Raw genomic sequence first — 16,293 nt, 5'->3', positions numbered from 1 at the left:
GGCAGTGCTCCCTAGGTAGCTAATCCCATATAATTTTTTTTGTGTCAGCTCTGCAAATTTGAATTGACTGATGATTGAATGTGGTTCTAAAATATCATACAATCTACGGTTGGCTTGTGATAGGAAATAAACGCTCATGCAGACACACCATGTGTTTCGTGCAGTTGGGATTTCATTTTCATGATGGATGAAGTGCAGATTAATTATAATTAAGAGTTACTGAGAAGTTTACAGGTTTACATGCATACCTAGATAGGTAGCTAGCTTCAAATTAAATGAAAGGAAAAGTTCATGGATGGAGGTCTTTTGAGAGATCTGATAAAAAAGGAGAATGGATGAGATGAGAGAGTTCAGAGGGTGGGAGCCCTCTCGACGGATCCAGAAATAACAGTGAGCAAGTTGTTGGCAAAAGGATCGGATAGATGCTTGGCCAAGTTTTCAACAGGACCTTCACCAGTGACGTAAGCTTGAAGAAAGAAACCGAGCATGGCGAACATTGCGAGCCTCCCATTCTTGATCTCCTTCACCTTGAGAATAGCAGCTTGGTCAGGGTCCTTGGCCAGCCCCAGCGGATCAAACGGACCTCCTGGGTGAAGCTTGTCCTCCAGATCCAACCCATTGGTGATTCTATAGTACTCGGCCCCCCCAACCAGAACAATCTCCGCCGCCACTGCCACTACCAGATTGATTGGGATGTTCTTTCCGAAGTAATTCAGCGTGTTTCCATCTAACAGTAAGGCTCCAGTCTGCACCCATGAGTTTTATTTTTAACATATACATATAAATATATTCATACATGCATGAATCTTTCTATATATATATATATCCACAAGGACGCACGCTCAACTAAATATACATACAAACACACATATATCAATTATATTAAAATCCTGCCATTTCTAACTTAATACTAATACATATGTTACTTGAACCTAATTGGTAACATGGTTTGAAAGTTTTTGCAAATAAATTGAGTGCTATCATAGATTATAAGCAAAAGGATTGTTCGGTATATAACCTATTTCAGGCAGCAATGTGTTACTCGTGCAACATGATGGAAGGATGGAAAATTGATGATGGTTTGTGCTCAGGCGTGATATTGCTACTGTTTTTTTTTTTTTTGCAAGTTTGAGTTAAATGTCACGATTTAAAGTTCATGCAGTAAATTGCAATTTAGTAAATTTCAAGAATTACATGTATAATTCATTCTATGTGAAATGAATTAATCTTTTTGAGATATACGAAGGTAAATCTTTCCATGTACAATTTGAAATCCATCAATTAGAGATTGCTATATTAGTGTTTGGACTAGGTGCGGATCCATATATGCCTCATAATGGTCCATGGTCCTCACTCAATTAACAAAAGACTTACATATATGAAATTAGGCTCAGAGTAGCAAGTTTTTACAATTGTCCACTCAACTTGCTGTTATATAGGGTATTAAGTACGATAAACAAAATTTGTGGTCTATTTCAAAATTTGTGAGAGAGAGAGAGAGAGAGAGAGAGAGAGAGAGAGAAATCCAATGGTAAGTAGATACTTTTTCAAAATGAATATAGTGAAAAATTGATTCTTTTTTGAATATATGTTTGGATTAATAATGATTTGAGTAAATTAATACTAAAAATAAATAACTGTAAAAATTTAATCTTACAAAATATAAAATGAAAAATGCATTATGCACGAGTGCCTCACGCCCCACTAAATGCATCTCCATAGAGTGGGTTTACGAGGGTTGTGTTATATAATGCATGGGTTCAAGTGTTACTCATGTTACTGTTTCTTGCAAAGAAGTTGAATTGGAATGATTTAGAGCGGGGAGTGGGAGGGGTACCTTGAACCAGACTGCTTCGGGACCGCAGTTGGCGCCATATTTGTTGAAGGCCTCTGGGATGATGAAACCAGCTGCTCCCAGCATTGCCCACCGAGCATGAATCAGTTCATATGCCTGATACCTGCATTCATTTTTTCATTCATACTTTGTATTTTTTATTTGGAGTTAATATAATATATATATATATATATATATATATATATATATATATATATCCCCCCCCCCCCCCCCAACACACACACACACACACACACACTAATCAAGAGATGGACGACCATGTTTATGTGTAGCTAGCTTACTCACTTGGCGAAGTCATCTGGTTTCTTGCTAAGCCCAAATGGATCGTAACCGTAACTATACAATTCTCACACACATACAAAATTAATTAAGCAGGTAACTTAGTTCATGAGACGATCAATACCATAATTAATTAATCATGTAATTAATTAATATGGAATAATCTTCAGTTAATGTACGCAGCGTTGTGCGTATATATCTTACTCTCCGGGTACTTCTCCGGTTAGGTACTCTGGAATCTCCGACCGATCCAACAGTCCTTCCGGCAAGAAAATCCTTCTGTCGGGACCTGGATTTATTAAAAAATCAATTAATTAATTAATTAGTTAATTAAAATTACTTAATTTTAAAAAACGGCTGTGAATATGTATCATGTGAAGATGAATTAGAGTTAATAATAATAATAATATTGAGTTATGGGGGGATGGGGTGACGGGAGTACGTACCATACCACTTGGCGAGCTCGTCATCAATGGCAGGAGAGGCGGCGGCGCCAGGTTTCGTCTTGGGAGGAGGTGGGGGCGCTTTCTTCCTAGAGAAAAGTGCTTGGACTTGCAGGGTGGTCTTTGGGTGGGCATGGGGGCTGCTGCAGCCACCGTTGAAGTAATTGAAGTTGAGAGGGTTTCCCATCATTTCCGACACGCCGATGGCGGCAGCCGCCCTCGATGCTGCCAGGGAAGCCATCTAATCTAATCTAATCTTATCTTAGTTTAATTGATAGATGAATGCAACGTTAGTCTGGAGGGGGAGAGGGTACTCGCGCAGCGGTGGTGAGAATTGGAGAGTGTAGCGTGTGGTGCGTGTGTGTGGGGCTATATATATATATATATATATGAATTAATAAATGTGTAATCTGATAGTGGTGTTCTATAGGGCAGGGAGTATGAGGTGGCGGATGATGTGCTGACGTGGGAGATTTCAACACTCCTGCTCAGGTATTGTGGGTTTGGAATTCGGATAGCCCAATCTCTCCCAATCATCCATTATCCCCTTTTTCCATTCATTCCCCATATATAATATTAACGTCCACATGCTCCTGCATGTTTAAAATTATTACATTTTTCACATATCCAACACTCGAACACTACTTATAATTTGCTTTCAGTTTTACACACACACACACACACACACACACATCTGTGGGTCATTGGAGCAACATAAGTGGCAAACCTTAATTCCAAAATACGCCCCTAATCAAAATTTAGTAACACCCGAGCATCTGAATTGAATAAACCCTAGACCCATCCATAATCCATAATAAAATTAATTAAAACAACGTACAGTTTCTGCAGTTCCTGCCTGCACACAAACATATTATATATGTATACATATAAATACTGCATCACGCCTTTTTTTCTTCTCTGAATTAATAAAGCAAATTGCTACATCATCATCTTCTCCAGTACTTGTCAATCTCTCTTGAAGTTGCTCGTAGCAGCTTCCTCGTATTAATGACAATCTCATCAACCACAGCACTCATCTCCTCCCTGACACCATTCAAAATTCAATATTCAACCAAACAAAATCAACAATGCAATTCTATGAATTTTTGTGTACTACATATCATACTGGAGATGTTGATCAACAACGCCTAAACATTTTTTTAAAAGTTAGGTCTGTTGACAGTTAGATCCCTTCACTGGGGTTTCATAATAATAATAATAATAATATTATTATTATTATTGGACCAATGTCCCTCCCACCTGAATAATACTTGTTGGAATAATGTGCCCTCTTGAGGATTTTTTTTTTTTTTTTTTTTTTAAAAACTGAAAAATTTGCAGCATACTTTATAATTCAGTCCACTCAGCCCCTATCAATGCTTTCGCCTTCAGGATGATTAGTCTATGCATCAACAATCTGAACTGCCTTTCCACCCGCTGCCCTATTTTACCAAAACGATTGTACAGCCTAAGCCTCTCTATTCTCCAACATAAACAGAGGAAACCACCAACCAAAGTTCCCCAAGCATAGTTTATAGAAGATATGGGCATTGATTGTGAAGGGGGCAATTTACTCCATTTAAAAGATATGGCCCTTTTCACAAAACCCCAATAAGATTGGCTTACCGTGGCTAGCATATAATTGGAAGTTCTTTTTTTTTTCGCGAGGCATGAATAAAGAATCAAAATTTCCACAAATCATGTATCATAATCAGGATGTGTGATAGAAAAAGGATTATCTATAGTAGTCAAAAAATTCACTGTAGGATAACATATTTGTATTTGTTTCTAACTATAAATTTTTTTTGTAATTAGCATAAGATAATTCCTAATGTGGCTTATACAATCTTTAAAAGAATGTGTTTCATTTTTTCTGCATTTGTTTCTTCATTGCCAGTGACTGATAAAATATTTATAAATTTTTAAAAATATGTGCATTATTTCATGTCATTTTTGCTAATCTCTCCAGTATCTGATTCCTGAACTTCAACACTAGGATGCAATGATGTGCAGAAAACCTTTGAACGCAAAGAACCAATGCAAACATAAATTTAAATGTTCACTTACTGGGAAGGGAGATTTCCTGGTCCATGAAAAAACTTCCCAACATTGGAGTGCCTCTTATGCTCATCATGTGCGACGCCCTTCCCCAAACCATAACCAAATCCCAGTCCAACCCCACATCCAGCACCAAGTCCAAACCCAAATTGCAGTCCTGGAATCCCAGGACCAAAACCTATACCTGGTTTAAAGAGCCACTTCAGCATCACAGTTCTACTAGCAAACTGTATTTTCATCAAATATTACATTAAAAATTATCCAATATACAACAAAAGCCATGGTATCAATACCAATCTAATACAACAATTCCACAATATTGAGATGAGGCCCTTGTATGTGTATCATATTTCTTCCTGCCATTTTAAAAGTTTTCTATTCATACAAAATTTCCAACTGGGGAAAAAGGAACAAAAACAAGAGAAAGAGAGAGAAAAAAAACTGTTAGGCCTGGTATGCATTATTGGCCCACATCCTAACAACTTTTAAACTTTTAGCTTAAGTGGTAATCTAACATGGGATCAGAGCTGGTTGTCAGGAGGTTTTGGGTTCTAATCTTGTCGTCTGCATTTGTTATTTGCTTGTTAAGAATATCTTATTCAATACAATAGCCGTTGTTTATCATTTGTTTGTCCCTCCATGTACTGTTGGGCTGCACGTGCAGCCAAGTGCTAAGGCTTGATATAGATTGTTAGGCAACATCCTAACAGCTTAAACTTTTAGATAAAATGGTAATCTAACAAAACATTCAATGTAATTTAGAGTGAGAGTGAAAATATAGAGAGGACCTGTTAAGAGTGCAAATTGAAGAGTGGTAACCAACCCACAAAGAAGGTGGGACCACGGAGGAGACCCCGTGTGACTCTCTCACTATGCCAACATGGCCCTGATGAGAAAAAACTGAAGGTTACCATGACAGGAATGGAAAACTGGAGTAGGCACTATGGAACTCCCCACTATCCTCTTGAACCACCACCTGCCTATGAATCATCAAGAGGCCCAATATTTTACGGCGATGGTTTTTGGTTTTCTAGTGATATTTTCTGGTTTTCCGGCGATGTTTCTGGTTTTCCAGTGACGAAGTCTGGTTTTCTGGTGATGATTTAGAAAGTGTTAAATCTGATTTTGCATCGTGGTTTTCCATCGTTAATGCATTTTTTTATTTATTCCGGCAACGGTTTTGGTCAACATGGTTTTCTTTCCGGCGTTGGTTGAGTTGCTATAAAGGTACCTTTTAGTGCTTTTGTTGAGTTACCTTTTGATGTCATTTGATTTTTTATTAGAATTGATGGTCTTTCCGCCAAACCGTTTAAAATTTCATAACTAAAAGTCTAAAACCTTAAGGCCTCAAGCCCAGCAGCCCATAAAAGCAGTGCCCAGCCCACTGCACACGACCCGGCCCACGCTCACCAGACACGCACGGTCCGCACGGAGAAGCGGCAGAAGCAGAACTGCAGAAGCCCACATGCCAGCCACAGCTGCCACACGGCCCACACGGTCCACACGGCCACAACTCACAAGCAGCCCCTGCCCCCCTCGCCCCTCTCAAGTCTCAAATCCTCACTTAGGGTTTCATTTTCATCCTTTCCATTTCCAGCTACGCAGGACGCAGACGCAGCCACATCCCAGTGATCGGTGATCCCACGACGTCGAGTCGACGGTGATTCCCATTGCCGTCGCTGACTGCCACCCACAGCTGAGCCACGGCCACGACTCACGAGCGGTGTAGACCAGGTCTAGAGCCACCATTCCCTCGCGCTCGCGGCCTCACCGACGCCCGGTTATCTTCGTCTCTCGCCAGCCACTTGGCCTCGGCGGCTCAGCCCTGCCCCTCGCCCAGTCTTCCTTAGTTCCTTTGCAGTTTGCACTTGCAAGCCTCGCCCAGTTGTCCCCTTTGCGGCTTGCAGGTACTTATCATTTTTTATTAAAAGTTATGGTACTAATTACTAAAGATTACTATCTTTCTTGATATGATCCAATAAAAAAAAATTTAAAAATTCTTTGATGCACTCACTAATAAATGCACAAATATGTATGAATTGCATTTATGTCATATAGGCAATCATCAATTAGTGACCTTTAGAATGAAAAATATACTAATTTGAATTTTAGCAGGTAAGGGTGAAATAAACAACAAGTGCCTTATAAGAGTTTTTGAGATCAAGTTAATGAGTTAAAAATTATATTTTCTTTTCTTTCTTAAAATAAAATCCAAGTTAAAATGCGTTAATAATAAACCCCAAGGGTTGAATAAGTGAATATAATTTTAGATATCAATAGTTTTTGGGAGCATATATTTCTAGGCCTTGAATTTGAATTTGTGTTGATTTGTAAGAAATTTAATACAATTTTGCATTATATTTTGTCTAAGTTTACACAAATTCAAATCTAAGACCCGAAACTCATAGTCTCAAACGTAAGATAAATTCTTGGGAATTTAATTGGCACATTTTTTTAAAGATTTATTAAAGCCTAATCTTTTCTTTTTAAAAAAAAAAAATGATTGTTGGATAGTTGACATATATCTACGAAGATTTGAGTTTGTTAGAAACTTAATTTATATATTTATGAAAGGGCAAGCTTACCAACTTTGATTAATTGACATCTAAAGGTAATTTTGTCCAAAAATTTTTGTACCATGTGCATGGTTAATTTCATTAAAAGTTTAGCATTATTTCTTAACTGAAAAGTTTTAGTGTCAACTAAAACATTTAATCTCATTTCATAATTTTTTGCAGTGCATTACAAGGATTTGGGAAAAAAATGTCTCAGTCAATAGTGAATTCAATTGATCAAAATGATGAAATGAGTGAAGAAGAAGTTCAGTTGCCAGATTCATCAAACACAGAACCTACAAAAGAAACAACTCCATAAGTAAAAAGAGCTAGGAAAAAAACATCTAGTATTTGGACAGATTTTGAGTTGATTGAAAGTGGAGATAAACAATATGCCCAATGTAAGTATTGTCCTAAGAAATATTTCTACCATAGTAAGAACTTTGGGACATCAAACTTACATTGTCATACAAAAAAATGCATGGGAAAGAAAAATAATGATTTGAAACAAATGCTAATGAGTCAAGGTGATGGAAAGTTGTCTCTGCATACACGAAAACTTGATCAAGTTGTACAACGTAGGAAGTTGGCAATGGCAATTGTGAGACATAATTTGCCATTTTCTTTTGTTGAGTATGAAGGAATTCATGAATGGGCTTTAGAATTAAATCTAGAGACAAAATTTGTGACACGAAATACTGCAAAAGCTGATGTTATGAGGGTTTTTTTCAAGGAAAAAGAGCACATTCGTGAGCTTTTATTAAATAATTCTAGTAGAATTTCTCTTACTTCGGACTTATGGACTTCGTTAAATACTGATGGCTATTTATGTTTAACTACACATTTTGTGGATAAAAATTGGAAGCTTCAGAAGAAAGTATTGAGTTTTTCAAACATGCCTCCTCCACACACTGGTTTAGCACTTAGTAACAAAGTCATGGACTTATTGGTGAATTGGGGTATAGACAAGAAGCTATTTTCCATAACATTGGACAATGCTACATCCAATGATTGTTTTGTAGAGTATTTGAAGTCTAATCTGAACTTGAAAAATGCTTTGGTAAGGGAAGGAAAATTTTTCATGTTCGCTGTTGCACTCACATATTGAATCTCATTGTCCAAGATGGCCTAAAATTATCTCATTTCGCTGTGGACAAAATACGAGATTATGTCAAATATGTGAAGCATTCACAACATCGAAAGTTTAGATTTCATGAATGTTGTGAAAAGGTGAGTGCCACGTGTGAGAGGATTTCGCCAAGATTGTCCTACTAGGTGGAATTCTACATATATAATGCTTGAAAGTGCTTTATACTATAGAGATGCTATTTGCCAATTCAGGTTTAGTGAGGAGAATTTCAAGTTTTGCCCTAACGATGATGAATGGAAGGAAATTGAGAAAATTGCTAGTTTCTTGAAGGTTTTTTATGACTTGACAAATTTTTTTTCTGGGACATCTTATCCAACTGCAAATTTATACTTTCAAGGAGTATGGAAGGTACAAGTAACTTTACTTAATGCGGCATTGGGTGATGATGTCTTTTTAAGGAATGTGGCTACTCAAATGCAAGGGAAATTTGACAAATACTGGTCAGATTATAGTAAAATTTTGGCAATGGCTGTTATTTTGGATCCTCGTTTCAAGATACAATTTGTATCTTTTTGTTTAAAAGAAGTGCAACCAATGTCTTGGAAAGATCGAGTAAACGACATCCAGCGTGAGATGCATTCACTTTTTGATGAGTATGTGAAGCACCACTCCCCTTCAACTTCTAAGAAAATGCCTTCCTTTGAAGCAACTATTAGTCATGATCGTGGTCATATGACACCTATTGCAACATCAGTTGATATGACACTAAAAGTAAGATTTTTTTTTAAGTACAAATTTTATTTTACTTTTATTATACATCTATAGAATTTTTATATTTCTATTGTTATATACTTGTTTTTAGGGTTTTAAAACTTTTTCTAAAGAAGATGAAGAAGCTCCAATGTCAGAACTAGAAATGTTTTTTAGAGAGAGGATGGTAGATTGTGATAAAGAATTGGATATTTTGGACTTTTGGAGGAGTCATGAATATAGGTATCCAATTCTTTCTCGAATGGCAAGAGATATCTTATCAATTCCAATATCAACTGTTGCATCGGAATCAGCATTTAGTATTGGAGGAAAAGTGATAAATATGTCACGTAGTTCTCTTACGCCTGATAATGCTGAAACTATCATTTTAACTCGTGATTGGCTGTATAGTCGAGGAGGTATGCTTATTTACTTATATTATAATTACTATGTATTATGCAATATTTATTTATTTATTTATATTTTGAATTTTGAATGCAGTTGAAGATTTTGTAGATAAGGAAGAACTTGCTGAAGATATTGCTCAAGCTGAAAGAGCAGGTCGTACCTCATCTAGTGTATCATCTTGCTCTGTTTGACTTTATTTGAATATTACTACACTGGCACAGGCTGTGCAGCTAGTGCTTCTATTTATCTTTGAAAATTATGTAGTCAATAAATTATTGTTTGTTTGTTGTTTTAACTTGTAGTGTTGAATAAATTATTTGTAAATTTTTTTCCCAGTTTGATAACTTGTAACTTTTGAGATGCTAATTAATAAGTTCAATTTATGTTATTTGATTCATAACTTAAATTATATTTTGAATTCTTTCATGATAGGCACACGAGGAGAAGAAGATGAAAGCTTTGATGTCACAAATGAAAGCATTTCAATTAATTCAATGCATTCAAATGATTTTGAAGCTATTTGAAGGATGGATTGAGATTTTTTTTTAGTTTGTTGATTGTTTTATTTTGGGAGATTCACACGATTTGACAATAGTTGTATTTAAAGAAACTCACATGCTATAAGAACAATTATAATGTTTAGATTTTAGACTCACACGAGTCACACAGTTTGAGTTTTTATTTTGAGTTGGATTGAGATTAATTTATTATGTTTTATTGCTTATAGTTTTACTTGCATGAATTAGGAGTTGTTAATTAGTATAAATGATTGAATGATTGATATAGTTACTAAAAAAGTTAATACACAAACTAATTGCAAGTTATCATATACAATTTAAATTATTATGACAAAAATAAATTATTAATAAAATTATATTTGAGAATGGCGGATTATCCGCCCATCCGCCATGAATTATCCGACCCAAAACCGCCTAATCCGCCATTTAAACAAGTCAAATATGGATTATGATTTTTTCACCTGATAATCCGCCTTATCCGTCATGGATAAACCGACCCGATCTGCTTTGCCAGGTCTAATTAGTCTTCCTTCTCTCAGGTATGCTCAAAGTTTCTGTACATATCCATTTTGATCAATATAATTTACATTTACTGATTTAAAAAAAAAAAAAACACAAGAGGCCCAATATTCAAGGTAGAGCAATTAGGGGAAGAGGAATCACCAATTGAAATGGCACTCAAGTGAATTAAAAGTCCATTCAACAAAAAAAAAATACACTACTTTTATACCTTTGCTTTACTCCTAGTCACAATCATCAAAGGGTTCTTTCAAAGATTGGTCAACTCTCACCTTGTTTTGCAAGAGCCCAATATTTGTATAGTTTGAACCCAGTACCAAGCACTACATGAGACAGAGAGACTTGTAGGTATGAAAATCCAATTTGAGTGCCAGTAGATTGGCGCTGTCTAAGGGAAATGTGAACCAAAAGTAGGAGTTTTCATGGGCTAGGTTGGGTCAGGTTAAACCTAAAATTCCTGTTAATCTGATCTTGCTGGTTTGGCAAGAAGCTAATCCTAAGTCGAGCTATTAAGGATGTAGTTGGTTCATTTTGGATTAACTTGAATATTGGGCGGTTTGGTTTGAATGGCGGTTTAACTTATTTTAAGGCAAAGTAGAAAAAGGGAAAAAAGAAAAGAAAAGAAAGGAATATTTTTTTTTAAGGCATCCCCAGATATAATAGTCTTGTGCCCAACTCCGATGAGGTATTCTTCACTTTTGCCCACTGGTCTCATGAGTTTGTACTATAAAAGGCGTCTCACATAGTTGGAGCCCAAACCCTCCATTAAAACCCAAGATCTCCCTAGTTCACATCCGATATGGGATCGTGACAGACTCTCCCTTCCAATCTCTAACATCATCATTAGCATGATTTCCCTAGTACACATCTGATGTGAGATCATGACAGACTCTTCCGTCCAATTTTTGATGTTCTCTTTAGTGTGATTTTCCTAGTACACATTTGATGTAAGACCGTGATAGAATCTCTCATCTGATCTCCGACGTCTTCGTCAAAGTGGCTTAGACCTCTGTGTAGGATCCACTCACATGATAGTATCCCCAGGGCGGCTCTGATACCAACTGTAACGGTCCTAGACCCAACTCGGGCAAAATATTATTCTCTTTGGCCCACTAGCCTCACAAGTTTGTCCTATAAAAGGCGCTTCACATAGTTGGAGCTTAAACCCTCCTTGCAAACCCAAGATCTCCCTAGTACACATGCGATATGGGACTGTGACACCAGGCCACAAGGCTCCGCGCGCACAACGGTCTTGGACCTAACTCGAGTAAGGTATTGTTCTCTTTGGCCCACTGACCTCACAAGTTTGTCTTATAAAAGGCACTTCACATAGTAGGAGCTTAAACCCTCCTTGCAAACCCAAGATCTCCCTAGTACACAAGCGATATGGGACTGTGACACTGGGCCAGCGCACGCACGCGCGCACACACACACACACACACACACACCCACACACGCACACACACACCCACACACGCACACATAAAGAGGTAGTCCAACTTGGATTGGGCGCACGCACACACACACACATAAAGAGGTGGTCCGGGTTGGATTGGGTTGGGTTGGGTGGATTTGACGCTAAACCAACAAACTGAACTATACAATCGTGTTATACAAAATGGGAAATCGCCGACCAACCCATAAACCATTTTATCAGTTTTTAATCAGTTTGGTCTTGGCTAAAACTTATGACTTCAGCAATGTCCACAGTTTTAAAATTCATGAATTGATGTCGAGTTGCGAAGTGATGATCTAGTCAAACTATAATTTAATGGTTTGATTTGGTTATTTTACCTAATTTTATACTTTTAAACTGCTATTCAACATGTTTTGTTCACATGAACCACCAACGCTTAGAGATTAGTTGATGAAAGTCTCAATAGGCCTAGAGCCATGTTGCTAACATAAGTTAAGAACTCAGTCCATGACAAGCAACAAATGTGAGTTGAAGTGGCCTAATGGGCTTTTGAAAAGAGGGGTGGGCTCCCCCATCTTTCATGCAAACAATATGCGACAAATCCACTCACAAGTGACAATGGGTGTTGGTGACTTGGTGTTACATAGTTGCATTATTGTAGCAGTGTATTTCCAATTGTCTCACATTGTTTAGGAGAAATCAGTACATCAATCCTCTTTTATAAAATGTATACATCACCAAAGGAAAGAGGAAGTTCAATAATCTACCTACTTAGCCATGGCACGTAATTGTTTATCTGTATTAACTATATAGGGGATAATTGGTCAGTTTTAGCCAATACCAATTATTGAACCGCAAAGTTTGGTTTCTTAGATTACTGAACCGAAACCAAACTATAACCAACGATTTTCTTCTAATTGGTTTAACAATTCTTCGGTTCGATTTGAATAATTAATCGATAATCAAAATCCTCCAAAATTTTTCTAAAAGTTCGAAGGGCTCAACTACAAATGGAGAGTCAACTTGACACACTACATGAAAACGTGTAAGTTGAAACATTGGAAGACTCAACCACACTATGGGAGTCAAATGTGGGCCACGCATAATAAATGCAAGCCTAGCTAGTGGTTGTGTTGGTAATAAAGGGAAGGGGAGAACTGATATTTATAGATGAGGGAGAGAATTCAAATCTCCAGCACATCCGATATAGGACAAGTATAGATGGGGAGGTTGGGAGCATTGAGCAATGAGTAAGTCGTTAGCCCGTCAGCATGAGAGTTTTTCCTGTTGTTGTTGTCCCACATCAAAAATTTGTGAAAGAGGGGAGTCTGTCCATGTTTATAAAAGCTAACTGTTTATTATTATTATTATTATTATTTTAGATTTCTATTCTTATAATTAAATTTAAAAAAAAAGTTAAGAAAGTGAAGATGTATTTGTTTATTCAAAATTGAATTTACAAGGAAATTATTAATAAATATAAGATATATTAATTTTAGTTAAACATTATATTGTAAGATAGTATTAACACTTAATAAGAGAGAAGAACACTTAATAACCTTTAAAAATGGACAAAAATAGAAGTCCAATAGATTTTTTTAAACTAAAGGGGTACACCGTTTATCATGCAAAGATTGTAAAGTTATTTTAGGTGAAAGTCAACCACACAACATAGAGTCTTGATATTAGATATATATATTAAAAAATAGAAGAAAAGGGATAAAATAAACTAGTGTATGAAAACTAGGTGGTGGAACCTAAAGAGAGAAAATATAATAAAATTTAAAGATAAAATGAACAAAGATGGGGATTGGACTATAGAGGATATGATAGATACAAATACTCCTTAGAGTAGATTAGCTAGCTCTATTAAAAAGATAGCAAAAGAGATTTTAGGTGAATCAAGAAGAAAATTCTCAAATAGCAAATAAATTTGGTGGTGTGATAAAGATGTCCAAAAATCCGAAAAGACAAAGAATTTGGTATAAAACGTTGCAAAAGTGTAGAAACATGGATAACTTTGAAAAGAATAGAAAGGCGAGAAAAGATGCAAAAAAAGCTATTAGTGAAGCTAAACACAGATCATTTAATAGTTTTTATGATAGATTAGATACAAAAGAAGGGGAAAGAGATATATTTAAACTTGCTAAAGTTAGAGAAATGAAGAGTAAGGACTTATGAAATGTAAAATATATAAAAAGCGAGAATGATATTGTCTTGGTTAAGTACAAAGACATAAAAGAGAGATGATGAAATTATTTTAGTAAGTTGTTTAATCAAAATCAAATAGAATGCTTGAACTTAGAATTGACAAATGAGGAAAAGACTAAAAATATGAGATTTATTCACAAAATTAGAGTTAACGAAGTTAAGGTTGCACTAAAAATGATGAAAAATGGAAAAACTATAAGACCGGATAACATCTCAATTGAAGTTTGGAAATACTTGGGTGGTAACATAATTATATGATCAACTAATTTATTTAACACAATTATAAAAACTAAGAAAATGTCAGATGAATGAAGGAAAAACACTTTAATACCTATATACAAAAATAAAGGAGATATTCAAAATTATAATAACTATTGTGGAATTAAACTTATGAGTCATAGGATGAAACTGTGGGAAAGGACAGTTGAACAAAGATTAAGGCTAGAAACAAAGGTCTCAAAAAATAAATTTGATTTTATGTCTGGAATATCTACCACAGAAGCTATATATATTTTAAGAAGATTAATGGAAAAGTTTAGGGAAAAGACGGGAGACTTGTATATGGTATTTATAAACTTAGAGAAAGCATATGATAGGATACCTAGGGAAGTTCTATGGTGAGTTTTTTTTTAAAAAAAAATATGGAGTAGGTATACTAATGTCATTAAGGATATGTACGATGGAGTATCGATGGAGAAACTAGAGAATTTCCAATCATCATAGGTGTACATCAAAGATCTACTTCGAGCCCTTATCTTTTTGCTTTAGTGAGGACCGGCTGACTAAGAGCATTCAAAATGAGGTTCCATGGTGTATGTTGTTTGCAGATGATAGTGTATTAATTGATGAAACTAGGGGTGGAGTAGAGACTAAGTTAGAATTATGGAGAGAAGCTTTGGAATCTATAGACTTTAGGATAAATAGAAATAAGACAGAATATATGAAATGTAATTTCAATAATAGTAGAAGGAATATTGGAGATAAAGTTAAACTTGATGAAGAAATAGAGCACTTGTAGATTTCGATATCTTGGATCAATTATGCAAGCTGAAGGAGAAATTGAAGATGATGTAATGCATAGAGTTAAAGCTAGTTGGGTAAAATAGAAAAGTGCTTCAAGTGTGCTTTATGATCATAGAATACCATTAAAATTTTAAAAAAAAGTTTTATAGGATGACTATAAGACCAGCTATGCTATATGGATCAGAATGTTGGGCGAAAAAGAAATAGAATATCCAAAAAGTAAATGTTGTCAAGATGAGAAAGCTTAGATGGATGAGTGGTATAACACTGAAAGATAAATTCAGGAATTAACATATTCACGGTAAGTTAGGTGTAGCTCCTTTAGAAAATAAGATAAGGAAGGGACAACTTAGATGGTTTGGGCACTTGCAACATAGGTCACATAATGCGCCAGTGTCGAAGAGTGAGTTAGTTACTAGGGTGGCTAGTAAAAGGAGTAGGGCTAGACCTAAAACAACTTGAAATGAGATAATAAGGATAAAATCGCCCTGAACTTGTCAAAGAAATGGTGCATGATCACATAAATTGGCGAAAAAGGATTCAAACAGCCGACTCCACCTAGTGGTAAGGCTTGGTTTTATTGTTGTGTTGTTGTACAGTATTACTATATATTTTTATAAGATATTTTGATTTTTTGGTTTTCGATTCAGTTTTGGGTTGGAAACCGGAATCGAACTGAGAATTGAAATTTTCCATTTTCAAGAACTGAAATTAAAACCGAAAATCGAAAGATCGAACCGAAACTTATCTCAGTCCGATTTCGGGTCAATTTTGCGGTAAATTTTGTACACCCCTACAACTATATATTCTTAAAATCAAAATTTTTAAATAATTAACAAATAAATGTTGACATAATATCTACATTTTAATTAATCGAAATATAAATCAATTCTTTTGGTATTTTTTGGTCCTCTAAAACCAAAAAATAAAAAATAAAAAAAAAATGTAAAACTATAAGGTTATAATCTTGTTTACAATTTTTTGATGATTTTTGTACACCCTTAGTTGAGACACATTTTTGTGTTCTCCTGCCTTCACAATCCTTCCTAGATCATCCTAGCAAGGAGTTATCACCCCTAGTCCCGCCAAGGCATGTGCTTCTCACCCAAAAAAAATTCCAGACGATGTATGATCATATGAGAGCTTTGGTGGAGAATGTTCAAGACT

The 16,293-nt window shown here is 35.7% G+C and overlaps 2 protein-coding genes across 2 annotated transcripts in view; both read right to left on the bottom strand.

Annotated features, from left to right (window-relative positions):
* Positions 1–175: 175 nt before the first annotated feature.
* LOC131162344 (chlorophyll a-b binding protein CP26, chloroplastic) lies at positions 176–3,111 on the bottom strand. Its single transcript, XM_058118710.1, has 5 exons — positions 2,581–3,111; positions 2,339–2,423; positions 2,141–2,191; positions 1,838–1,958; positions 176–746 (listed from the first exon to the last, which is right to left on the bottom strand). Exons 1-5 carry the CDS (start codon positions 2,816–2,818, stop codon positions 351–353), a joined length of 891 nt encoding a protein of 296 aa, XP_057974693.1. The 5' UTR covers positions 2,819–3,111; the 3' UTR covers positions 176–350.
* A 223-nt stretch (positions 3,112–3,334) lies between these two features.
* Positions 3,335–16,293, bottom strand: part of LOC131162347 (glycine-rich cell wall structural protein 1) — a 42,720-nt gene continuing 29,761 nt past the window's right edge. The window contains exons 2-3 of the mRNA XM_058118712.1: positions 4,645–4,819; positions 3,335–3,621 (exon numbers count right to left, since the gene is read on the bottom strand). Of these exons, the coding sequence (XP_057974695.1) occupies positions 3,525–3,621; positions 4,645–4,819 (272 nt within the window). The 3' untranslated portion in view covers positions 3,335–3,524. The remainder of the gene's footprint in view (positions 3,622–4,644; positions 4,820–16,293) is intronic.

This window comes from Malania oleifera, chromosome 8 (genome assembly GCF_029873635.1).
Source record: "Malania oleifera isolate guangnan ecotype guangnan chromosome 8, ASM2987363v1, whole genome shotgun sequence".
Lineage (NCBI taxonomy): Eukaryota > Viridiplantae > Streptophyta > Magnoliopsida > Santalales > Ximeniaceae > Malania > Malania oleifera.
The sequence above is the reverse complement of the archived record's forward strand: the minus strand, read 5'-3'. Positions and strand labels throughout refer to the sequence as shown.